Source organism: Momordica charantia, assembly GCF_013281855.1.
Source record: "Momordica charantia cultivar OHB3-1 chromosome 5 unlocalized genomic scaffold, Mcharantia_2.0 BLBB01000005.1, whole genome shotgun sequence".
NCBI classification, from domain to species: Eukaryota; Viridiplantae; Streptophyta; class Magnoliopsida; order Cucurbitales; family Cucurbitaceae; genus Momordica; species Momordica charantia.
The window spans coordinates 11,792,894-11,817,835 of record NW_028275163.1 but is presented as its reverse complement, the minus strand read 5'-3'; the positions used below and the strand labels follow the sequence as shown (position 1 = coordinate 11,817,835).

Below are 24,942 nucleotides of genomic sequence, written 5' to 3'. Positions count from 1 at the left end.
GTTATGCATCATTAGCTAATGTTTTTAAAATTCAACAAGGCAATAGGCGTTTTTCTCTTTTTTTATCATTTAAGGTTGTTTCACAAAGTTAAAACTTGATTTGGCCAATTAGTGTTTTACAACTTTAATGATTTAACTTTGGATAGAAATACTTTAGACATAAAGATTCCGCTCGGGTAGCCTAGACATAGGACTTCAACCTAAGGTTACGGTTGGTTTTTATTAAATTAAGTTCAGTTTTCTAATAGACATATTAAGGATGAACTTATACCTTCAAAATCACTTAGATACAAGAAGATGGCGAAGCAAAACCGATGGAAAAAAGTGAGAGGCGCATGGCGCCTAGTTGAAAAAGTTGTCGTATTTTTAGCTAATTCTAAGTAACTGGGCTTGGTTTATTACATTGAGTCTTAAAACACCAAAACCAACATTATCCATGATATTTCTTACCCCTAAATCAATTGCAAAGTCACCGATCATTAACATTTTCTATAAAAAAGACTTCATTTGTCCCTAAGGATCGATACTTGGAATACTCATTCTGTTTTACTACTTGTGACAGGTGTTCTCTTGCGCTCTATCATTTATTTTTGCATTCCAAAATCTCTAACAGAGAGCGATCAACCGAGGGAGACGACAAAGAAGCAAAGAAATGGTAATCATCATCATGCTTGCTAGTGGATTTAAAAAGATCTCTGAGCTCCTCTTCGGAACTCAAAAACCTAGGAAATCGCGACCATCGACTCCGTCGCTTCGAACGCCACACAAGGGACGCGAACGCTAGCGAAACAGCCACAGGCACATGTCCCCCCATCAAGACGGTCGTACGCACTGATGACTGATCGACGCAGTCATAATAACTCGTGAACCCTGCCAGCAGATCTGTAGAGATTCGGACGGAGCGCCCATGCGCCCTATCCGGCTACAAACACTTTTGGGCACAGCCCACTCATCGAAAAGTGACATGGCCCCAAAAGAGGGCTAACTGTTATAGGTACCGTACGAACAAGACACGCATCCGCTCTTCCCCAAGCGTGGGTGTAACGCCCCGCGTTACTCAGGTTAGGTTACCCTCGAGTCTCGGGGCCTCTTTTCTTAGAAACCTTTTTAATTTAATTTAATTGTTCCATTTCATTTCATTTCGAGCTGCTGCGGTAATTGTTATGAGTTATTGGCGTGTACGTACGTATCTAATTATTGTTTAACGAGGAGTTTGCTTTCTCTGGCAATTGTCCTGGGTCGTTGGGCCAACTACGTAAATTCTATTATTGAATATATTTAAGCTTAGGGAGGTTGGAAATAGGATTCTAAATTCTTGTTCGTGGGCTTTGTTTGGTTTTAACAAAATAAGTATTTGGGTAAGTGGGCCTTCCTTGTTTTAAAACAAAAGAGAAGTAAGGAGAAAACCCTAGCCCAAGTGGGTCTCATTTTTAAAAAAAAAAACAAAAGAAAAGTGAATAGAAAACCCTAGCCCCCAAACCCATCTTATTCGGGAAACACCCACACCCCCCGTTTTACTTCTTTTCGTTCTTCCTTCTACCGTCACCTCATCCCTCCCCGAAGCGTGCTCAATGGTCGATGACCTCCGATGCAGCGGCTCACCATCTCCGGCGGACAGCAGCAGACGGCGCGGTTCAGGCAACAGCGGCGTGCGACTCCGGGAAGAAGCGGCGCGCGGCGTCGGGCAGCAATGGACTTGCGGCTTCGGGCAGCAGCAGGCGTGCGCGGGGCGTCGAACCGCAGCAGGCGGCGGTGGTGCGCGTGGGTGCTGTTTTCGGGGTGTTTTCCGGCTGCACCGCCCCCCTCCCCCCGCGAGCGGCTTCGGTCTCCCTTGGTAGTCGAAAATCGTGAGTTTTTGCTGATAAAATAGTTCGGACAGCAGCAGTTTCTGATTTCGGCGCCTACACATAACCATTAGAGGCTCGATATACGCAACCCACATTTATTCGAGTTAGGCCTAAGTTACCCGCACCTAGACGAAGTCGATTTTTGCGGTAATGGACATGGCAAGATCCCTTATAATGAATTTAGATGGCTGGAAATTTTGTATTAATTATTTTGTTTGTCTATTGTTGATTAGGTGTTGAATTGACGCAAGATATAGAAGCATAGCAGTGGGTAAGTAGCACAAGGGGGCGAGTGCGTGCGTTATTTAGTGTTAACGGAATAGTTTTGTGCTGATTTTTAGTTAAAATAATTTATTTGGTGCATATAGGAATTGTTAGTCTTGGTTTTGGGAACTCCTAGTGATTGTTGTTCAGTTACATGTTACTATTTTTATTGTTAGACATTATGAGAATGCATGGTTTCTTATCGTTGGAGGGGACTGGTCAGTTCTGATTATTGTGGTTGGGAGTAATTGGCCTATGACGTTTGTAAACATGTCAGAGACGAAATGCACGTGTTGATAGCCTGTTATTTAGTTTTATATTGTTTTTGTTGGAAGCTGTTGTGTTAGTGTTTTGTTTGGTACGATGAAAAGCATGCTGGTAAATTGTGCTGTGAATTGAAATGAGGAAGACTTACTTATAGGTTGTCTTGGGAGGATTAGTGGGAATTGTCAAGAGTGATGGGATGGGTTAGTGGTTTGTTAACCTGTGGGTTGTCTGAAGTGAAAATGCATACTAGTCGCTTGGTTATTTAAAGCCTTGAGTGGATGCCTTGGGGATAAATGGCAAGGCCGAACATTAGGTTCTGTAGAGGAGTATTGGGGTCTTGGGGATAAATGTCAAGAACCAATACGTCGGGTAGTCATCGGTACCTTGGGGATAAATGTCAAGGACTGGTGCACAGTTCAAGGCCTTGGGGATAAATGACAAGGTCGAATATCAAGTTTCTGTAGAGAAGTATTGGGGTCTTGGGGATAAATGTCAAGGGCCAATACGACTCAAAGAGTTAGACTTGGAGGACTAACGTAAAGTGATGCTTATGAGTAACAGTTCAAGGCCTTGGGGATAAATGGCAAGGTCGAACACCAAGCATTGTAGAGGGAGGTCGGTATCTTGGGGATAAATGTCAAGAGCCGTTACGCCTCGAAGAGTTAGACTTGGAGTACCTACATAGGGTGTAGAGCGAGTGTTAGCTGAAGTGGGGCAAAGGCTAGTGAGTCGTGTGGTTAAAGTCTCGGAAGTCCCGGCGTTTGGCTGCTTGTATGGTAATGTTAATCTACTGTTATTATCCCTTGCTGCCTATCTGTTGGTTCTGCTATTGTTTTGATGTGGTTGTGATTACGAGCATGCTGTTGTGTCTAGTTAGGGAGGGCTACTTACGGAGTATTTTATGTACTCACCCCCCTTCTACCTTAATTGTTTCAGGTGTGAACAGGGCAGATCGTGGTGATGACGTGGAGGAGGTTTGACCGAGGAGGGATCACTAGTTGTGTTGGTTAGGATAGTGGATAATGTCGTTCATTGCGAGCAGCGTTAGAAACTTATTGCTAGGGGGAATACTAGACATTGGGTTAACTCACGGGACGTTTTCTTTTTCTATTCCTGCGTCTTAGGTGAATTATTGTTTTGCGGATATTATTACTATTCGAATCACTGGTGTATTTTGGATTACTAGACTAAACGATCGTTTTCTCTTAATTGGATTCCTAGCCACTGAGGCGGGCATGAATTTCTTTTGGAATTGGTTTGCTATGATCCATGATTATCCTTAAAGTAACCGTTTCACGTCATTATAGTAAAAGGGGAAAACAACAGGGAAATGATCGCGTACCTCCATATTTCAGGTTGCATTTTGGGGACATTACACTTTACGTTACCTTTAATGGGAGGGATTAGTAAGTATTATAGGGTCGTTACCTCGTTAAACGTGTCAAAAATTCGGGTCGTTACAATTGGTATCAGAGCCGAAACGTTCCTGTAGACTGACCTAGTAACTAGGGTATTTAGGAGTAGTGATTCCGATCGGCCTCCTTGTCATCACCAAGTACGCCTTATGCTTGCTCTTGTGAACTTATACGTTCCCCATGAATTGCTTTTGCATTTAATTCTTTCCTCATCAGTTAAGGTTGCAGCTCTGCTTCGTTAGGCCTAGGGTGTTCACTGAGTGTACTAGCTAGAATGTAATTGACCTTGCACTTATGTGGGAGTTTCGACTGCCACATTCCTGTTAGTCTATGCGTAGAGTAACGTGCTATCGTCTTGCTTGATTGTTGTGCTATTTCATCCAGACAATACCACCCCCTCGTAGTATGAGGTTGCGTGCAGACGTCGACCCAGCTCCCGGAGGTGAGAATGTGGTGGACCCACTGCCCCCTCGTGCTGGTGATCAAGTAGGGGTAGTTCCTCCATTTCCTCCAGCAGCAGCTCAGGAGCGAGTAAATCCCCCAGTGCCCCCGGCAGTTCCTTAGGTAAACCCTCAGTTGGCATTGCTTGTGGTGGCATTGCAAGCATTGATCAATAACACAGCGGGGGGTTGGCGGTGCACAAGCTCAGCCACCCCGACACTTTCATACTCCCAGAGCGAGGCCCAATTCATTAAGGATTTCAAGCATTACGGACCCCCTACCTTTGACAGGGGAAGTGAGAGAGCAACAACAGCAGAAGAGTGGGTCAGAGAGTTGGAAGCCCTTTACGCGTACCTTGGTTGCGAGGACCAATTCAAGGTTAAGGGTGCGGTTTTTATGTTGAGGGGCGAGGCCCTGAATTGGTGGGACTCAATAGTAGCAGCAGAAGATCATGCTAATGTACCAGTTCCGTGGGCAAGGTTCAAGGACTTGTTGTACGACTACTATTACCCGGAGACTGTGAAAGATATCAAGGAGGCAGAATTCCTCCATCTCGTCCAAGGAACCATAACGATAGCACAATATGAAAGGATGTTTACGGAACTCTCCCGTTTTGCTCTGGAATTAATTCCCACTGAGGCAATGAAGATCAAGAGGTTTGTTAAAGGCTTGCGTAAGGGAATCAGAGGACCAGTGGATCTTCAGCGACCCGTCACCTACGCTGAAGCAGTTAGGGGCGCCTTAATTATGGATAAGGATGTCTCCAACAAGGCCCAACCTCTGATAGAAGTCGGATCGTCTTCAGGTGTGAAAAGGAAGGTCCCTCCGACTTATGCCGACCAGTCATTTAGAGCACCCCAGCGCCAGGCTCAGCAACAAGGCATGCCACCAGTGTGCCCCTCCTACCAGAGAAGACATGCGGGGCAATGTTTGACGGGAATTAAGGGTTGTTTCAGGTGTGGAAGAGAGGGGCATTTTGCAAGGGAATGTTCTATGTCGGCCGCGAATACCCAGAAGCTAGGTCAGAGGGCTCCCCCAACAGTTTCGACGTAGGGAGGTAATCAGAGGGCTCGTGTCTTCGCACTTACTCGCAAGGAAGCGGCGGATGCCGAAACCGTTGTCACAGGTATTTCTTTCTCACTTTGGGTTTTTTTTTTATTTAGGGTATTGCGTGCGGGGTTTATGTCTCTACCTTTGCATTATCTCCCAGGTACGGTCTTAGTCTATAATGTGCCTGCTTATGTATTGTTTAACTCGGGGTCGAGTCACACTTTCATCTCTACTACGTTTGATCGTCAGGCAACCCTCGAACTAGAGCCATTAGGGTTTTTGTTGTCAGTTTCTACGCCTTCAGGGTCAGTTTTGATTGCTAGTCAAATGGTGAGAGCAGGTGAGTTATCTTTTGACAATCAGACCCTAAAGGCAAGATTGATCCAACTGGACATGCGGGATTTTGATGTCATATTGGGCATGGATTGGCTAGTTACCAACCAAGCCAACATTAATTGCTCGAGAAGGGAAGTCTCATTCCAACTACCTTCGGGTCGGATCTTTACGTTTAAAGGAGTTACGGGTGGAGTTCCAAGGGCAGTCTCGACGTTGAAGGCAAGACGCCTATTACAGAATCGTGCTTGGGGTTATTTGGCCAGTGTCGTCGACATTAGTAAGACTCCACTCAGTATCGACTCCGTCCACGTGGTCAAAGAGTTCCCAGACGTGTTCCCTGAAGACCTTCCGGGGCTACCCCCTGTCCGTGAACTGGACTTTTACATCGACTTATTACCCGGGATAGCCCCATTTCGAAGGCACCGTACCGCATGGCTCCAGCGGAACTTAAGGAGCTTAAGGCTCAGCTAGAAGAGCTCTTAGTCAAGGGCTTCATTCGCCCGAGCATGTCTCCTTGGGGTGCTCCAGTGCTTTTTGTGAAAAAGAAAGACGGATTTATGCGACTTTGTGTTGACTACCGAGAATTGAACAAGGTGACAACAAAGAATAGGTACCCCCTTCCTCGCATCGATGACCTCTTTGACCAACTAAAAGGAGCAAGGGTGTTCTCGAAGATAGACCTACAATCTGGGTGCCACCAGTTGAGAATTAAGGACGCCGACATACCAAGGACAGCCTTCGGGACCAGGTATGGGCATTTTGAGTTTACCGTAATGTCTTTCGGACTCACTAATGCCCCTGCGGCATTCATGGATCTCATGAATCGAGTTTTTAAGGAATTTTTGGACCTGTTTGTGATCGTATTTATCGACGACATTTTAATCTACTCCAAGACAGAAGAACAGTACGAAGGACATCTGCGACAGGTCCTTATCGCCTTGAGGTGGAACAGCCTGTATGCGAAATTCTCGAAATGCGAGTTTTGGTTGGATAAGGTGGCTTTCCTTGGCCACATAGTCACCAAGGAAGGTATTGTCGTGGACACGGCCAAAGTAGAGGCGGTCAGTGGTTGGCCAAGGCCTCGCACAGTGACCGAAATCTGCAGTTTTCTCGGACTAGCCGACTATTATAGAAGGTTCGTCCAAGATTTCTCTCGATTGGCAGTGCCTTTGACTCTGTTGACCCGTAAGAATGCCACATTCGCTTGGAGCGATGGGTTCGAGACAAGTTTTCAAGAACTAAAGGAGCGTTTGGTCACGGCCCCGGTGCTAACGGTGCCGGATGGGACGGGAGGTTTAGTGGTGTACAGTGACGCTTCACGGAGAGGTTTGGGTTGCGTTCTGATGCAACATGGGAAAGTCATTGCCTATGCCTCGCGGCAGTTAAAGGTACACGAGCTTAATTACCCCACCCATGATTTGGAGCTTGCTGCGGTAGTGTTTGCCTTGAAGATATGGAGACACTACCTGTATGGAGAAAGGATTCAAATCATCACCGACCACCAAAGTTTGAAATATTTCTTCACTCAAAAAGAACTTAACCTAAGGCAGAGGAGGTGGTTAGAGCTGGTAAAGGACTATGACTGTGAGATCAACTACCATCTGGGTAAGGCGAACGTGGTGGCCGATGCACTCAGTAGATGGGCAACGAGCGTAGCACCTCCGGCAGTGCCTCATTGTAACGCCCCGCGTTCTCTGACTCGTTTATTTTAAGAGATAAATAGTGTCTTTGGATTTTTCCCTAAGTTGATAACTTTAATTCTTAGATTTTCTAACTTTGAAATTCTAATTTTTGGCTAAATTAGAATTAAGTTTAATTTCTTTGGATTAAGATAATTTAAGTTCTCGACCTGTGTAGGAGATTTTTAGTTAAATTGTAAATTCAAGAGTTTTAGGATTTTCCTTCCTAAATTCTACTTTTCTTTGAATTATTATTCTTGGGTTTTAGAGTTTAAGTTAACTATTTTATTTCGGGTTGTTGTGGGGTTTATTTTATTTCTAAAGCATAATTATTGCGCTTTTGTTTTGGACCATTGTAGTTTTAGTTGGGCCTCATTAAGATTTGGGAATTGGGCTATAGGTTTTAAAACAAAAGAAAGAATAAAAAAAAAAAAACCCTAAACCACTTCATCTTCTTCTTCCTCACTTGTCCAGCCCCCCCCCCCCCGTTTGTTCTTCTTCATCTCCCCAACCCATTTCCGTTTTTCGGCAACCCCGACGGCGGCGGCGGCGTAGCAGCACCACGAACAGCGACACTCGACGGCGCGAACGCGCGGGTTCTGCAGCAGATCCGACGATCCCGAGCGGCGGCGCGAGACTCCCTCCTCCGGCGTTGTGCGACGTCGCGACGGTTCTGCACACGGGTTGAGCAGCAGCGGCGCGCCTTCAGTGCTGCAGTGGCTGTGCCGTTTTCTGACAACAGCCCTTGGCCATGCGCACTCCGACGACCACCCACAGCCCCGATCTGTGGCCTTTGCTTCCCCTCGACGACTTTAGACGCTTACCTACACCTGTTCGGAGTTCGATTCGCAGTACCCACCCCTATTTAGACTCAAGCCAGCATTACCCATCGCGTTTGACATCGGAACAGCAAGCATAAGGACATTCGAACTCAGTTTTGGATGCCCGAACCTCCTCGGCGTCGATCCACTCCTTACCCAAGAGGTTTTATGGTGAGATAGTAGGTAACGGATCATCTAAACTCACTTTCGATGCAAACTAAGTGTTTCTAACATGAATTCTAATAGTGTTTGGTTTGCTTTTGGATTTAGGAACCCTTCGGTGAACTTGGTAGCGCATTAGAACTTTGTTGTAAGTAGTTTCTTACTGGAGGGATTGGTTGTTGTGTGCTGAGATGATATGGTTGTTTGCTCGTGTGCCCATGTGTGATACTTGCATGTTGCTTGTCGTTGATATCATTTAATAAACGTCATTGTTGATAAAACTGTTGATATATCTTGGGAAAATTACGTGGTTGTGTTTGATGTATGCTGGGTATTTATCAATTATATTTTGGTTTAGTGGTTTATTGTGCTTTTCTGGGAACGATGCCTGTTGGAGCTGTTGGATCATGTTGGACTATTTTAGATTGATTGGCTTTTACATACAATTATTTTGGTGTATTGCATATTTGACTGTTATGAGATTGTGGATGCATGAGGCATGGCGTAGTAGCAAGTAGGACTCTTGTGAGAATTTTAGGACATAACAAAGTAAGTAGCATGGGGGCAGGTGCGTGCGTTGATGTTTGTTATTTGGTTGCCGATGTGCTGATTATGACGTTTAATATTGGTTCTGATACGTTGTTGTGCAGTGTAACTCTTGTTTATGTTGGTTTGTATGCCTGGGTAGTGTTGAATGTCCGTCGGTGATAATAGTGGGAATTTTGTATTGTTGAGCTGCTGAGATCTGTTGTAGAATGATGTATGTTTATAGGGAATGTTCGTTAAAGTGGATTTATTTTGGGAATGTTTGTTGTCTGAATTTGTATGAAGTGTTTGGTGTGTCTCATGAGTTGTTTATGATATCTGGCAATGCTTATTGGATATGGACGTTGGGTATTAAGTGTTTGGATGATTTGTGTTGGGCTCCAATCGTTTGCAATTTGTTGACTATGCTTTGTTATGACTAAACTCACTGTGGCGCGGTTGTTAAGAATTGATATGTTGTGAGAGCATGTTTGGTTTATTGTTTTGCTATTAGAATGATGTCTATGTTGTGGAAGTATGCTGAATTGTGTTGGTGAGCTGAGAGATGCATTGAAATCATACTAGTGGTGGTGTTGTTGATGGGCGTTGTGGTGGTTGGAGTTATTAGGGAAGTAATACTGAAATCCAGGTTGGAGGCTAGAAATGATATGTGGAGTTATGAATGTTACGAAGTGAATGGGTGAGTGTCAGGGCCTCGGGTACAAATGGTCGAGGGCTGATACGTCACTAATTGGGTATCGAGGCCTCGGGTATAAATGGTCGGGGGTCGATACGCCAATATTGGATAAAGATGAGCGTCGAGGCCTCGGGTATAAATGGTCGGGGGTCGATGCGAGGAGTCTTTCGAAAGGATAACTATTGGGGCCTTGGGTACAAATGGTCAAGGGCCAATAGACGGTGAAGTCATCAGGGTCGGGGCTCTGGGTACAAATGGTCAGGGGCCGACTCTGCTCGAAGGAGTTAACTGTGGAAGGCTAGAGTAGCTGTGATAAGCGTAGAGATACTTGAGATGTTAGGGAGACTAGAGGTTAGTACTGGTAGTTGATGTGTTCCTGGTTGTGGTTGTCACCGAATTTTATAGAATGTGTCTGTGTTTGAATGCATAATGTGATGAAAAAGCTTGACTGTGAATGTTTCATGATTTGGTTGAGCATGATGTGTGTGTTGATCCTTTAATAAGCATGACACGTTGTTCCTTGATAAGTATGTTGTTCGTGCGTGACCCTTCAGATAAGGGCTGCTTACTGAGTACTGTGGTTGTACTCATCCCTCTTTTCCCCTCCAGTTTGCAGGTATCGAGCTAGCTCTTGGGATGGTGATGGCGAGGAGGAGGCTTGATCGGAAGGACCATTAGCTTTGCTGCGTGCAATTAATTTCTTTTAGTTAGGATGGTGGTGGCCAGTTAATCTTGTAGTTGAGTTGGTAGTAGTTGGTTTTGTTTAGTTCTATTGTCTAAAGGATGTTGTAAGGTTGCCGATTCATTATTCTTTTAGAGCATGAATTTTGTTAGCCTCTTGAACTACAGGATTGTAATCTACTTAGGATATTTATGAATACATTTGTTTAAGTTGATCGTACTTGAATTAGCTTTTGCTTCATTGCCATTCGAGATGTTAATATTCATTTAGTGGATGGTTTATAGTTAGTAAGGTTTCCTTGAAGGGTTTGGTTAATGTGAAGTCGGTATTAAATGTTTTATCTGTATAGGATGTGAGTTTATCTTAAAACATTAGTGTTGTTGTTCTAATTGTTCAAGCTCTCGTGAGTGTTGGAAATCAGAGTAGCGCAGCAGAAGCGTGGTAATTTTATTGCTTAGTGTTGTTGTGAAGAAAATTCTCTTGTTTATGCGAAAATTTTAGGTAGGCTTAGTAACGGTCCCTGTTTGGAAATGGTGAAATTCCTGGGGCGTTACACTCATAGACCAGTATTAGACGAGTTGGATCGTTCTGAGGTAGAGTTAGCGGTGGAAGATGTCTCGACAGTGTTAGCTCGACTCTCGGTTGAACCCACTTCAAGACAGCGGATCATCGCTGCACAAAGGGGAGATCCCAGCCTAAGCAAGGGTTTCGGTATGGTGGGTCAAGGGGATTTCTCTCTTTCAGAAGATACAGCCCTGCTTTATCAGGGGGAGACTGTGTGTGCCAAGAGACTTCCCTTTAAGGAAGGATTTACTAACCGAGGCTCATAGTACCCCGTTTTCGGTGCATCCTGGGAGTACCAAGATGTATAGGGATCTTAAGAAACACTATTGGTGGCACAACATGAAGCGCGAAATTGCCCAGTTTGTTAGTAGATGTCTGACGTGTCAACAGGTGAAAGCCTCAAGACAGAGACCCGCCGGGTTGTTGCAACCTCTAAGTATACCTGTGTGGAATGGGATGATGTAGCCATGGACTTCATTACAAGATTGCCGAGGACGACTAAAGGTTTCACAGTGATCTGGGTGATTGTGGATCGCTTAACAAAGTCTGCGCATTTCATACCAAGCAAGGCCACTTATTCAGTAGAAAGGTGGGCGGAACTGTATCTGCAAGAGATAGTTAGACTCCATGGCATACCAATGTCCATAGTGTCAGATCGGGACCCCCGTTTCACGTCACCTTTTTGGCGAAGTTTGCATAAAGCACTTGGGACGCAACTCAATTTTAGTACGGCGTTCCATCCCCAGACCGATGGCCAGACTGAGCATCTGAATCAGATTTTGGAAGATATGTTGAGGGCTTGCATATTGGACTTCGGTGGTTCTTGGGACAAACACCTGTTCTTAATGGAGTTTGCCTACAACAACAGTTACCAGCCAACCATTGCCATGGCCCCATATGAAGCTTTGTATGGGAGAAAGTGTAGGTCGCCGGTGCATTGGGACGAGGTCGGTGAGAGAGTCCTGTTGGGACCGGAGTTGGTGCAGGAAACTAATGGCGCCATCCAAAGGATTAGGGCAAGAATGCAGACGGCTCAGAGCAGACAGAAGAGTTACGCTGATGTTAAGTGAAGGGCATTGGAGTTTGACGTCGGCGACCACGTTTTTCTTCGTGTGGCACCGGTGAAGGGAGTCCTACGTTTTGGTAAGAAGGGAAAACTCAGTCCAAGATTTATTGGTCCTTTTGAGATCTTGGAGCGCATTGGCCCAGTCGCTTACCGGTTGGCCTTGCCACCGTCATTGAGTGCAGTGCATAACGTGTTCCACGTGTCCATGCTGAGGAAGTATGTCCATGACCCTTCACACATCTTGGATTACGAACCACTGCAGGTAGATGAAACCTGGTGCTATAGGGAGGTACCCATTGAGATCTTAGCAAGAGAGACCACGGTGCTGCGGAATCGAGCGATTGACTTGGTGAAGGTCTTGTGGAAGAATCACCAAGTGGAGGAAGCTACCTGGGAAAGGGAAGACGAGATCAGAGCCCGATATCCTGAATTGTTTGAGCAACGAACTTTCGAGGACGAAAGTTTCTAAAGGGGGGAAGTCTGTAACGCCCTGCGTTACTCAGGTTAGGTTACCCTCGAGTCTCGGGGCCTCGTTTCTTAGAAACCTTTTTAATTTAATTTAATTGTTCCATTTCATTTCATTTCGAGCTGCTGAGGTAATTGTTATGAGTTATTGGCGTGTACGTACGTATCTAATTATTGTTTAACGAGGAGTTTGCTTTCTCTGGCAATTGTCCTGGGTCGTTGGGCCAACTACGTAAATTCTATTATTGAATATATTTAAGCTTAGGGAGGTTGGAAATAGGATTCTAAATTCTTGTTCGTGGGCTTTGTTTGGTTTTAACAAAATAAGTATTTGGGTAAGTGGGCCTTCCTTGTTTTAAAACAAAAGGGAAGTAACGAGAAAACCCTAGCCCAAGTGGGTCTCCTTTTTAAAAAAAAAAAAAAACAAAAGAAAAGTGAAAAGAAAACCTTAGCCCCCAAACCCATCTTATCCGTGAAACACCCACCACCCCCCCCCCCCCGTTTTACTTCTTTTCGTTCTTCCTTCTACCGTCACCTCATCCCTCCCCGAAGCGTGCTCAATGGTCGACGACCTCCGACGCAGCGGCTCACCATCTCCGGCGGACAGCAGCACACGGCGCGGCTCAGGCAGTAGTGGCGTGCGACTCCGGGCAGCAACGGACGTGCGGCTTCGGGCAGCAGCAGGCGTGTGCGGGGCGTCGGGCCGCAGCAGGCGGCGATGGTGCGCGTGGGTGCTCTTTTCGGGGTCTTTTCCGGCGGTGCAGCCCCCCCTCCACGAGCGGCTTCGGTCTCCCTTGGTAGTCGAAAATCGTGGCGCGGGTCCTTGCTGCACACAGTGTCGTGGGTATCGATTTGGTGAGTTTTTGATGATAAAATAGTTCGAACAGCAGCAGTTTCTGATTTCGGCGCCTACCCATAACCATTAGAGGCTCGATATACGCAACCCACATTTATTCGAGTTAGGCTTGAGTTACCCGCACCTAGACGAAGTCGATTTTTGCGGTAATGGACATTGCAAGATCCCTTATAATGAATTTAGATGGCTGGAAATTTTAAATTAATTATTTTGATTGTCTATTGTTGATTAGGTATTGAATTGACACAAGATATAGGAGCATAGCAGTGGGTAAGTAGCACAAGGGGGCGAGTACGTGCGTTATTTAGTGTTAACGGAATAGTTTTGTGCTGATTTTTAGTTAAAATAATTTATTTCGTGCATATAGGAATTGTTAGTCGTGGTTTTGGGAACTCCTAGTGATTGTTGTTCAGTTACGTGTTACTATTTTTATTGTTAGACATTATGAGAATGCATGGTTTCTTATCGTTGGAAGGGACTGGTCAATTCTGATTATTGTGGTTTGGAGTAATTGGCCTATGACGTTTGTAAACATGTCAGAGACGAAATGCACGTGTTGATAGCCTGTTATTTAGTTTTATATTGTTTTTGTTAGAAGCTGTTGTGTTAGTGTTTTATTTGGTACGATGAAAAGCATGCTGGTAAATTGTGCTGTGAATTGAAATGAGGAAGACTTACTTATAGGTTGTCTTGGGAGGATTAGTGGGAATTGTCAAGAGTGATGGGATGGGTTAGTGGTTCGTTAACCTGTGGGTTGTCTGAAGTGAAAATGCATACTAGTCGCTTGGTTATTCAAAGCTTTGAGTGGATGCCTTGGGGATAAATGGCAAGGACAAACATCAGGTTCTGTAGAGGAGTATTGGGGTCTTGGGGATAAATGTCAAGAACCAATACGCCGGGTAGTCATCGGTACCTTGGGGATAAATGTCAAGGACTGGTGCACAATTCAAGGCCTTGGGGATAAATGGCAAGGTCGAACATCAAGTTTCTGTAGAGAAGTATTGGGGTCTTGGGGATAAATGTCAAGGGCCAATACGACTCGAAGAGTTAGACTTGGAGGACTAACGTAAAGTGATGCTTATGAGTAACAGTTCAAGGCCTTGGGGATAAATGACAAGGTCGAACACCAAGCATTGTAGAGGGAGGTCGGTATCTTGGGGATAAATGTCAAGAGTCATTACGCCTCGAAGAGTTAGACTTGGAGTACCTACATAGGGTGTAGAGCGAGTGTTAGCTCAAGTGGGGCAAAGGCTAGTGAGTCGTGTGGTTGAAGTCCCGGAAGTCCCGGCGTTTGGCTGCTTGTATGGTAATGTTATTCTACTGTTATTATCCCTTGCTGCCTATCTGTTGGTTCTGCTATTGTTTTGATGTGGTTGTGATTACGAGCATGCTGTTGTTTTTAGTTAGGGAGGGCTTCTTACGGAGTATTTTATTTACTCACCCCCCTATACCTTAATTGTTTCAGGTGTGAACAGGGCCAACCGTGGTGATGACGTGGAGGAGGTTTGACTGAGGAGGAATCACTAGTTGTGTTGGTTAGGATAGTGGATAATGTCGTTCATTGCGAGCAGCGTTAGAAACTTATTGCTAGGGGGAATACTAGACATTGGGTTAACTCATGGGACGTTTTCTTTTTCTATTCCTGCGTCTTAGGTGAATTATTGTTTTGCGGATATTATTACTATTCGAATCACCGATGTATTTTGCATTACTAGACATAACGATTGTTTTCTCTTAATTGGATTTCTAGCCACTGAGGCGGGCATGAATTTCTTTTGGAATTGGTTTGCTATGCGCCCCGATTATCCTTAAAGTAACCGTTTTACGTCATTATAGTAAAAGGGGAAAAGAACAGGGAAATGATCACGTACCTCCATATTTCAGGTTGCATTTTGGGGACATTACACTTTACGTTACCTTTAATGGGAGGGATTAGTAAGTATTATAGGGCCGTTACCTCGTTAAACGTGTCAAAAATTCGGGTCGTTACAGTAGGCCCACTAAGAAACCACCTTCTCACCAGAGATGTCGTCGAGCAGGGAGCGCATCCACTCGGGAAGGGGCGAAGGACAATAAACGGTTACGCCCCGTACACGGCGGCAGCTGGCAACATACGCTATCGGCATGGCAGCCACGTTCCACAACCTAAGGCAACATGTCTAGAAGGCACAGGTGGCGGAACCACTGATAACTCTCCAAATAGAGAGTTATTTGGGTATAATGTTGGTATAAATTAGCTAAATATAGCATCACTTGCACCCTTATTCACTGAGTTTGTGCTAAAAAGAACATAAATACTAGCTTTTTACATTGTAGTATTGTCAATTGCAGTTGAGCTAATTTTGGTGCATTTTGCTACAGCTTTGACGATACTACAACATCAGATCCAGATTCAGAACGCAGCAGAAAACGACAAACTGACAGTGAAAGGACTACTCAACGGGATTTACCATAGTAACACGAAGAAATATCTGGAATTATAGCTGGGGCCCACTTTATCGTTTGTGTTGCCCTAAAATTAATGATGGGTATAAAAGTCCCTTTTTAAGGCAGCCTTCAAGAGATACTTTTCCCCGCTCCATTTTGAAATCATCTATTACACTCTCCAAGAAAACCTCTCCATCTAATCGTGGAAAAGGAAGAAGAAGCCCAAAAATATGCTGCTGAAACAGAGAACAAGAGGATCCTTCTCTTCGTCTTTGAATCTCTTTGTTTTATTTCCATTCTAGGTTTTATTTCATTTTCTTGTATGGCTTTGCGTAGCTAATCTAATTTGTGAGCGGAAGGTTGTTGTGAACCCTTGTAGCTGTAGACTTTGTTACTATTTTTAAATGATGAAGAACATTGGGTTGAAGTTGTTTTATAAATTTATTTTCAATATGCTTGATCACCATGTTGGAAAACCTTCTTGTTAACTTTTTGGAAAATCGTAATAGGAAGCGAAATACTTCATCTCGAGCTAGAGTCTATTTGAGTTTAGCGTGTGGTAACTTAGGGATAAGCATCACCTAGCTTGGTCATGAAAACTTTGCATATATGTTGTTATTGTTTGTCTATGAATGTTAACAGTAGAAAATCTGGGAAATCCGGGAAGATTCCATGTCTGTTTGCCCAATGCTTTAGCATCGTTTATGCTGTAGCATCGTCTACTTAAGTCCACAAGAGTCACTTAGCTGCTTCCCCCTTATTCACTTTAATATCAGTATTTTAGTTCATATTTGTGCATTTTCCTCAAACATTTTGCTGTCATATGTCTTTAATTCATTTTAACAGTAGTTCATTTGTGTATTGTTTCGGTTGATTTACTTTAGTTTTCCTATTTGTTATAAATACTTTGTTTGTTTTAAACCCCCCATCTTAAGTGATTATTGAAGTGTGTAACAATCAATCCTTAAGGATACGAACTTTTTATTACTTGCTGCGACAATTGTGTACACTTGCACAAGGGGACATAGATCAAACCCAACAAGTTTTTTGTGTCGTTGCCGGGGATTGATTTCATTTTACACTTCATATTTTTGCTTCAGATAATCTGTGCTAGAAGGATTTCTCTTAAGTACTGTTTGGTGGATTTTGAAGGTTCATGCACGATCTACAAGGGCTGGAGTATTTTATAGACAACGAGATTGAATGCACGTTTCATCGTAGAATAAGAGAACATCGTAGACAGCAAGTGGAAGTTAACCCAATGGATCAACCACCAAGACTCCCCAATCTAGTAGTTGAAGGAGATAACAGAGGAAGGAGAGTTGCTAAACCAACAGTTGCTCCCACTCTTAACGCCATTATGTTGGCAGATGATGGAAACAAAGCTATCAGAGCCTACGCTGGTCCAGCACTACACGGTTTTCATCCAGAGATAGAAGCAGAGAGGTTTGAGATGAAACTCGTTATGTTCCAAATGCTTCAAACAGTGGGTCAATTCTTTGGAAATCCGTCTGAAGACACACATCTCAATCTATGATACTTCCTTGAAGTGAGTGATTCCTTTAAAATACAAGGAGTATCAAAAGAAGCACTAAGGTTGAAATTGTTCCGATATTCATTAAGGGACAAGGCAAGAGATTGGTTGAACTCTATGCCAGCAGAATCTATTACCTCTTGGAACGACCTCGCTGAGAAATTCCTGATAAAGTACTTCCCTCCGAGTAAGAATGCTAAATTCAGAACGGATCAACAACTTCCAGCAAAGAGGAATAGAATCCGTGAGTGAGTCATAGGAAAGGTTTAAGGAGCTACTCAGAAGATGTTCACACCATGGCTTGCGAATGTGTATTCAAATTGAAACATTCTACAATTGGTTGAACGAAGCAACCAGAATGGTAGTTGATGCATATGCTAATGGAGCCCTGTTGTCTAAATCTTACATAAAAGCAGTGGACATATTGGAGAAAATCTCTTCCAATAACTATCATTGGTCAGATTCCATAGCTATAAATGACCGAGGCAATTATAGGGCTGTTAGTAATAAGGAGATGGCCTCCCTGAAAGATCAAATCACAACCTTAACCAACATGGTATAGAACATGAGTGCTGCTATAGCATCATCCACTACCCCTGGATCAAGTAAGGTAATGGCAATCTCTCGTTCTTACTGTGAAGGTGACCATTCGTATGACTCTTGCCCAAGGAACCCAGCACCAGTGTACTATTTGGCAGCCCTAGTATAAATGACCCAATGACCTCTATTCAAACACGTATAACCCAGGGTGGAGGCAACATGCAAATTTCAGCTGGGGAGGAAACCAGGGAATTCAAGGACATCAGAATGCAGGGCATTATCAGCAAAAGGCAGCGCAACAACCAGGATTATTAATGCCCACTCAGCAACAAGGAGCAAGGCTAGTGGCTAATTCTTCCAATTCCAACTCCATGGAAGCATTCATGAGAGAGTATATGGCTAAAAATGATGCCATGCTTCAAAGTCAGGCTGCAACCCTAAGAAATCTGGAAGTGCAAATGGGACAAATGGCCAATGAACTGAAAAGCAGACCACAAGGAACTTTGCCAAGTGATACTGAGATTCCTAAAAGAGAAGGGAAAGAGCAATGTCTAGCATTGACTCTTCGATGTGGCAAAGCATTACCACACCAGGGTGAGAGTATTGCAGCAAGAGGAGCTTCTAGCAGAGAAGTTGACTGAGAGTATTGCAGAAAATATACCTGTTAATGAGACCAGAGTGAATGGTGATGCAGCATCATCGAAGCAAGTAGCTCAACAAGAGCCGGTTGCACAGTAGGAAATGGGAAGGCATTTCATGTCCATGGGTAGAGCATTGATCGATGTGCATAATGAAGAGCTCACCATGAGAGTTAATGACCAACAAGTGACATTTTCTGTTTTTCAAGTGACATTTTCTGTTTTTAACTCCGATAAGTTTCCTAATGATGTGGAGGAATGCTTTTTGTTAAGACTTGCAGAAGACCTGCTGAGTGAAGAAATACAAACAAAAGAACTATTAGACCAGCTTAGTCTATTGCAGCAGCTGAGCTCCATGGCAGGGGTTTTAGCAGCGATTGAAAGAAGACAGAAGACCTACCTCAGCTATGCGAAGGAACGAGATATTGTAATCCACAAGGCGATGATGAGGAATTTCTCTCACCCATTTTCCCCTTTCCTAAGATTTCCAGAAGACAGGTCTGATGAAGATGAAGAAGTGGATGATGTTGGAGCATCTCAGCCTACGGGCGGCTCTAGTGAAGAGGATGAAGAAGCTGAACAGGGGAGTTGATTTCCCCGCTTGAAACCTGTTTTACCTTTAATTTCTTCTTTTCAGCAAAAATTTACTTTTATGCACTGTTCATTATAGTTAGGTTAGTTTATGAAGTTTCAATGTTTAGTTTTTGCAACCTTAAATTTTAGTTTTTAGGCTATTATGATTTCCATTCAGTCCATTAAATGAAAATGAAAATGAATGAATGATCGTGCAAGATGTTGTCAGATCTGCTAGCTTGTGTATTTCTGGCTGTTTTTTTATGTGGTCTAAGATGACTGGTCTGTGGATATATTTAGGATGCTTGCTTGGCTAGGTTTAGAAAAGGAAAAATTCAATCAGTGCCCTTTCTCTAATGTGTTCTTAAGTAGCATTTGATAGCCTTGCCTTGCTTAGTATCCCCTTTCCGCCCTAGAAACTTCACCAAAGCTGAATTTCAATGGTTCATTATCTTGTCCCATCCACTATTAGCAAGCTAATGTCTTTAGAAAAATAAGCAACTACTTACCCCTCTAGAACCAATTCAGATAGGAAGTTACTCAAATCCAATTTTCATCCATCCTGTCTTCATTATAAGTTTGGGGGAGCCTTGCCCATAGTTCTCAAAAGTCATTCTTTAAGCATTGAGGACAATGCTTCTTTTTATGTTTGGGGGTGAGGGATTCTCTCTTATAATAGTATAGTCCATGTTGTGGTAACATCTTGTAAAGTTATGAAGAATTTTTGGCCCTGTAATTTAGCTCTCTATTAAAAAAAAAAGATTTAAAAGAGCTGCAGGGTTCAGAATGGCTAGTAGCCCATAACTGTCTTAGATGGCTTTAGTTAGTTAGCAGTATAGGCTAGAAAGTCTGTGCCTTTGAAAGGAGGTTGAAGAGATTTTTCTTAGGCGAGTAAGGGAGAAGGTGAAGTGAGGCATTCAAATGTTAATAGAACACCTTAGTTTTAGTGGAATAGCTGTTTGTGTCCTTTATGAGCTAATGCTAGAGCAAGCTGAGAAACACTTACCACAGTAATGAATTTTAGGCACTGGAAAGAGTAGCCGGAAGGCATGGTTAGCACAATCTAGCATTCAAAAGGAAGAATATTAGTGTCACTTGAGGACAAGCAACAGTTTAAGTTTGGGGTGTGATAACTCTCCAAATAGAGAGTTATTTTGGTATTATGTTGGTATAAATTAGCTAAATATAGCATCACTTGCACCCTTATTCACTGAGTTTGTGCTAAAAAGATCATAAATACTAGCTTTTTATATTATAGTATTGTCAATTGCAATTGAGCTAATTTTGGTGCATTTTGCTACAGCTTTGACGATGCTACAGCATCAGATCCAGATTCAGAAAGCAGTAGAAAACGACAAACTGATAGTGAAAGGACTGCTCAACGGGATTTACCAAAGTAACTCAAAGAAATATCTGGAATTTAGAGCTGGGGCTCACTTTATCCTTTGTGTTGCCCTAAAATTAACGATAGGTATAAAAGTCACCTTTTAAGGCAGCCTTCAAAAGATATTCTTCCCCACTATATTTTGAAATCATCTATCCCACTCTCCAAGAAAACCTCTCCAGCTGCTCGTGGAAAAGGAAGAAGAAGCCCAGAAATCTACTGCTGAAACAGAGAACAAGAGGATTCTTCTCTTCATCTTTGAATCTCTTTGTTTTATTTCCATTTTAGTTTTTATTTGATTTTATTGTATGGCTTTGCGTACCTAATCTAATTCCCTTGTGGTTGTAGACTTTGTTACTGTTTTTAAATGATGAAGAACATTGAGTTTAAGTTGTTTTATAAATTTATTTTCAATATGCTTGATCACCATGTTGGAATACCTTCTTGTTAACTTTTGGAAAATCCTAATAGGAAGCGAAATACTTCATCTCGAGCTAGAGTCTACTTGAGTTTAGCGTGTGGTGACTTAGGGATAAGCATCACCAAGCTTCGTCATGAAAACTGTGCATATATGCTGCTATTGTTTGTCTATGAATGTTAACAGTAGAAAATCTGGAAAATCTGGGAAGATTCCATGTTTGTTTGGCCAATGCTCTAGCATCGTTTATGCTGTAGCATCGTCTGCTTAAGTCCACAAGAGTCACTTAGCCGCTTCCCCCTTACTCACTTTAATATCAGTATTTTAGTTCATATTTGCGCATTTTCCTCAGACATTTTGCTGTCATATGTCTTGAATTCATTTTAACAGTAGTTCATTGGTGTATTGTTTGGGTTGATTTACTTTAGTTTTCCTATTTGTTATAAATACTTTACTTGTTTAAACCCCCCATCTTAAGTGATTATTGAAGTGTGTAACAATCAATCCCTGTGGATACGAACTTTTTATTACTTGCTGCGACGATTGTGTACACTTGCATAAGGGGACATAGATCGAACCCAACAACCACCCTACTATTGTCGGAACTGCGCCCCCTTCTGTCCAGCCGTACCGTGAGCAGCATTCTTGCCACCTCCAATTGTCGTCCTTCCTGGTCGGCGCACTGAGGCTAGAAAGGGAAGGACGATCACCTTTACCAAGTACGTGAAAAACCTGTCACTAACACTTGAGGTGTCTTTTGTTTCCTACTGATATTTCGATTACTAACTTGATCGTCGAAGTGTATTAGGCAGTACACCGCACCAGCATCAAGTTCTTGGGTTTCTGGTCTAGTGGATCTCAGGCCGGGCTGTTCGTCCAGGTACCACATGGCCCTCTGACAAAATTCGCTGTCAACAATATCTTATACAATTAACCTACAATCCCTCATTTAAATTGAACAACTCAAATTCTTTCAAAAAACTTTGATCCTTGTTTTACCCGTTATGATCTAGTGGGGACCTAATGGACCTATAGATCAGAAGCTCCAATGTTACGAGATTAATCGGTTAAAAACTCACTAACATTGAAAGCCTGACCAACCACGTGAACTAGGTTAAATAAAGAACTATTAGAGACCAAGCACACTAACTACAAGGGCGAGCGCACCTGGGCATCCCATACTGAAGACAACCATTAGTAGGCAGGGTGCTGACACCCTCCTAAATCGTGATACGGCTTAGAGGATCACCTAGGAAGCTGCCACCACCCCCATATACGACACTAAGGGAAAATAGTCAGTGATCCCCATGGATCCCAAGTGAGGCATATCGACCCTCTTTGTTTGTCTCACACTTGAAAAATCTCTCTCTCTCCATATAAGAAAAAGAACAATCCTAATCGAGGTAAGTCGTCTTCCCTTACACAACTCCTTGTGAGAATTCGACAAACACTCTCAAACAAACTCTCACCCTCAAGATTATTATTCTCTTACTCTATTTGCTCCGTACCTGTTTGCTCTCAACATGAGTTATAACTTAAGCATTAGAGTGCATTCCACAGAGCATCATATCAATGCTAGATAAGTGTAAGCAACCAAAACCGTATAGGTGAAGGCGTTTGTGGCACCTATGTGGCACCAGATGCAACACTAGCCCAAAAATTGACATCAACACCTAAAATGAAAATTGATTGATTTGTAAAGCATAAATTAAAATAAATTAGTAAATGTGGTATGAATAATTGAGAGTAATTTGGTAAAAAAAAATTCTCTTTTAAAACTGGAAATCTAAAAGTGTAGATAATTATAAGGTTGGACATTTGTAAAATATTGACCCTACAAATACTCTATGGGGGAGATTTTCTGTAAATTAAAACTATGCCCAAACCTTGGAACAAATTTGTAATTTGGTTGTGAATTTTTATATTAAAAATTTGTTTTCATGTAAAATTATATTTTTTTAATTTGAAATTTGGAAAAAAAAAAGAAAAAATTGAAAGGAAAAAAAAAGGGTAAGAAATAAGAAACAAATACTATATACCTCCTTTTCCCTTATTAATACACATGAAACAAAAAAGAAGACAAGAAACGAGAAGGTGCCAAATGACCCTGAATAACTAGGGAAAAGTTGTGGAAAGTTGTGGGATGTACACAAAATTTGCTTTGTAAGAGTTTCAGGCAAGTTAGAGTCAAAGAATCCTATTCAGTTTGTATGAACTTCAAGAGCAAGTATCAAGAACTGTGAATCAAAGAAACAACTTATCATACAAATATGATGAACATGATATAATATAATGACAAGGATAACCAGGCATATATTTCACAAGATCGATCATTGATCATCTCTAATCCATCAACGGAAGTCGAACCGACGTTCTCCGTAGCCATAGTTGATACATAACCATATGGAAAGTATCATAATCAACAGGGGAAGGATGCCATTTGAAGTGTCTGCGCACCTTCAACACATTACTTTGAAGCACTTGATATTCCTCATCACTAATTCCCTTCAAGATGTCCTTCAGCCTTGGGATATCCGACGTCGTTACAACGACCGAGAAGCTCTTCCAGTTCAAAATGTCACCAAACGGGAGGTCATAGTAGTTGGCGATGATCACAGGAACGCATCCATAGAAGATAGAATCTCCAACTCGTGCGGTGTTCACTTCGAAGCCTTTGACATGAAGGCAGAACTTGCTCTTGAGTAGCTCATCAGCATAAGGTGTTCTAAGCCGACCCGAATGAGCAAATATCTCTGAGTCCTTACCCCACACTCGAACAAGCTCTTGACGCGTCGGGGAGTTCATTGCTCCAGCGAAAAACGCCAGCCTTGTCCTGAAACAAATAAGAAATAACAATTAGTCATCAACATAACATTCAAAACAAAAGTTAAGGTCCGTTTGATAACAAGTTTGTTTAAGTAAAAAGAAAATGGTTATCAAGGAAGAGGGAAGAACCCTCACCTGTTTGAAGAAGCGAGATTTGGGGGGTCTTGTTTCCGAGGCCAAATTTGGGGCAGAGCGGCATCCTTATGGGAAATGTAGCCAGTTAAGAAGTAGCTAGAAGAGCAAACAACTTGAACGACACTCGACTTAGCTTCCCCCGATTTATCCATGGCGGATCGCCCGACAGAATGGCACGCGACGTAGAAATGATCAGTGCCACCCGTTCGATTCCAGTACGGGTACCTGTGGCTAATAGTGTAGATGTAATCTCGAATGAAGTTTGGAATACCACTAACGCTAACCCTGCGGTCGTTACGGAGGCCAGTGATGGAGAAGGGAAGGAAGAAGAAATCAGCTTCCTTTGGATTGTCTGTGATGAAATGGCTTTTGATAAGAGATTTCTTGAAGTAACTCTCACTGGCATAGTTGCCGTGGGGCTCAAACTCCTCTGGCAACAGAGAACGTGCAAAGGGATCGCTGCGTTTGTGAGGGTAAACATAGATTTTGAAGCTGTTGTTCATTTCTTTGTAGTCCTCAATAAATAACTCTTCGTCGTGGAACACTCCCTTTGCTCTTCCTAAACACACAAACAAAACAGAGCAACCTCAGCTCCCAACTACTCAACGTTTAAATTTTATTTTCTTTTTTCATTTAATTCTACCTAAAACTACCTAATCCATTTATTCAAATTGAGATATATGTTGGGAAGTGAGATTTAAATTTGTTTCTTCTTTTCATGCTTTGTGGGTGAGCAAACAGCATTATATTAGAGAAAGCTCAGCTAGAAACCATGTGATTCATGTGTCATTCTCCAATATTTTCTCAGTAACCAAACAGAAACAAAACAATCAATTTCGGAACACCCATCACATCAGCAATTGGAAGCAGTGAAAATCCACAGAAAAGACTAAAGAGAACCAAAAGCAAAACAAAACATAAAACCCAGATTTTACCAAATGAAGGCAGAGGAGGAGGATTTCGATGCTCCAAAGTGACCTTGTGGCGAATCTGGAGAGTGGAAATGGAAACGTTGAGCGGATGATCCGAAGCGGAGTATTGAAACTGGTGAGTTTGGATTATTTCTGATTCGGAGGCAAAATTAGGGGCAGACCCAGAGGAGTTGTAAAAGACGATGAAAATCAGAGCGTTGAGAGCCAAACAAGTGGGGATCAACAAAAGCCCTCGAAATGAACTCATCCATGGAGATTGAGTTTGAGCCATGGAGATCTCTCTTCTTTCTCCTCTCAACTATTACAAATTTGCAACCAATTTCGAAGCCAAGACCAAACCCATTTCTAGTTTTCGATGAATTTTCAATTTTCCATGGCGTGTCCCGTTCAAAGTCATG

General features: G+C 42.8%; 2 protein-coding genes across 2 annotated transcripts; one reads left to right on the top strand and one right to left on the bottom strand.

Annotated features, from left to right (window-relative positions):
- The first annotated feature begins 1,578 nt into the window (after window positions 1-1,578).
- LOC148211314 (uncharacterized) lies at window positions 1,579-11,016 on the top strand. Its single transcript, XM_088124375.1, has 8 exons — window positions 1,579-1,847; window positions 2,288-2,375; window positions 4,178-4,324; window positions 4,370-5,125; window positions 5,191-5,291; window positions 5,398-5,983; window positions 6,040-7,297; window positions 10,754-11,016. Exons 1-8 carry the CDS (start codon window positions 1,579-1,581, stop codon window positions 11,014-11,016), a joined length of 3,468 nt encoding a protein of 1,155 aa, XP_087980501.1.
- Window positions 11,017-22,889: 11,873 nt separating this feature from the next.
- Window positions 22,890-24,942, bottom strand: LOC111023961 (putative glycosyltransferase At5g11130). Its single transcript, XM_022301493.2, has 3 exons — window positions 24,548-24,942; window positions 23,613-24,171; window positions 22,890-23,484 (listed from the first exon to the last, which is right to left on the bottom strand). Exons 1-3 carry the CDS (start codon window positions 24,813-24,815, stop codon window positions 22,995-22,997), a joined length of 1,317 nt encoding a protein of 438 aa, XP_022157185.1. The 5' UTR covers window positions 24,816-24,942; the 3' UTR covers window positions 22,890-22,994.

What these genes read in the sequence shown, in the direction of transcription:
- LOC148211314 (XM_088124375.1), top strand. Translation starts at nt 1,579, where the DNA reads ATGACCTCCGATGCAGCGGCTCACCATCTCCGGCGGACAGCAGCAGAC. An exon ending in CAGCAGCAGCTCAGGAGCGA is followed by an intron (nt 4,325 to 4,369) that starts GTAAATCCCCCA and finishes GTAAACCCTCAG; the next exon opens with TTGGCATTGCTTGTGGTGGC. An exon ending in AGCAACAAGGCATGCCACCA is followed by an intron (nt 5,126 to 5,190) that starts GTGTGCCCCTCC and finishes GGGTTGTTTCAG; the next exon opens with GTGTGGAAGAGAGGGGCATT.
- LOC111023961 (XM_022301493.2), bottom strand. Translation starts at nt 24,815, where the DNA reads ATGGCTCAAACTCAATCTCCATGGATGAGTTCATTTCGAGGGCTTTTG. An exon ending in TCCTCCTCTGCCTTCATTTG is followed by an intron (nt 24,172 to 24,547) that starts GTAAAATCTGGG and finishes TTGTGTGTTTAG; the next exon opens with GAAGAGCAAAGGGAGTGTTC. An exon ending in AATCTCGCTTCTTCAAACAG is followed by an intron (nt 23,485 to 23,612) that starts GTGAGGGTTCTT and finishes TATTTGTTTCAG; the next exon opens with GACAAGGCTGGCGTTTTTCG.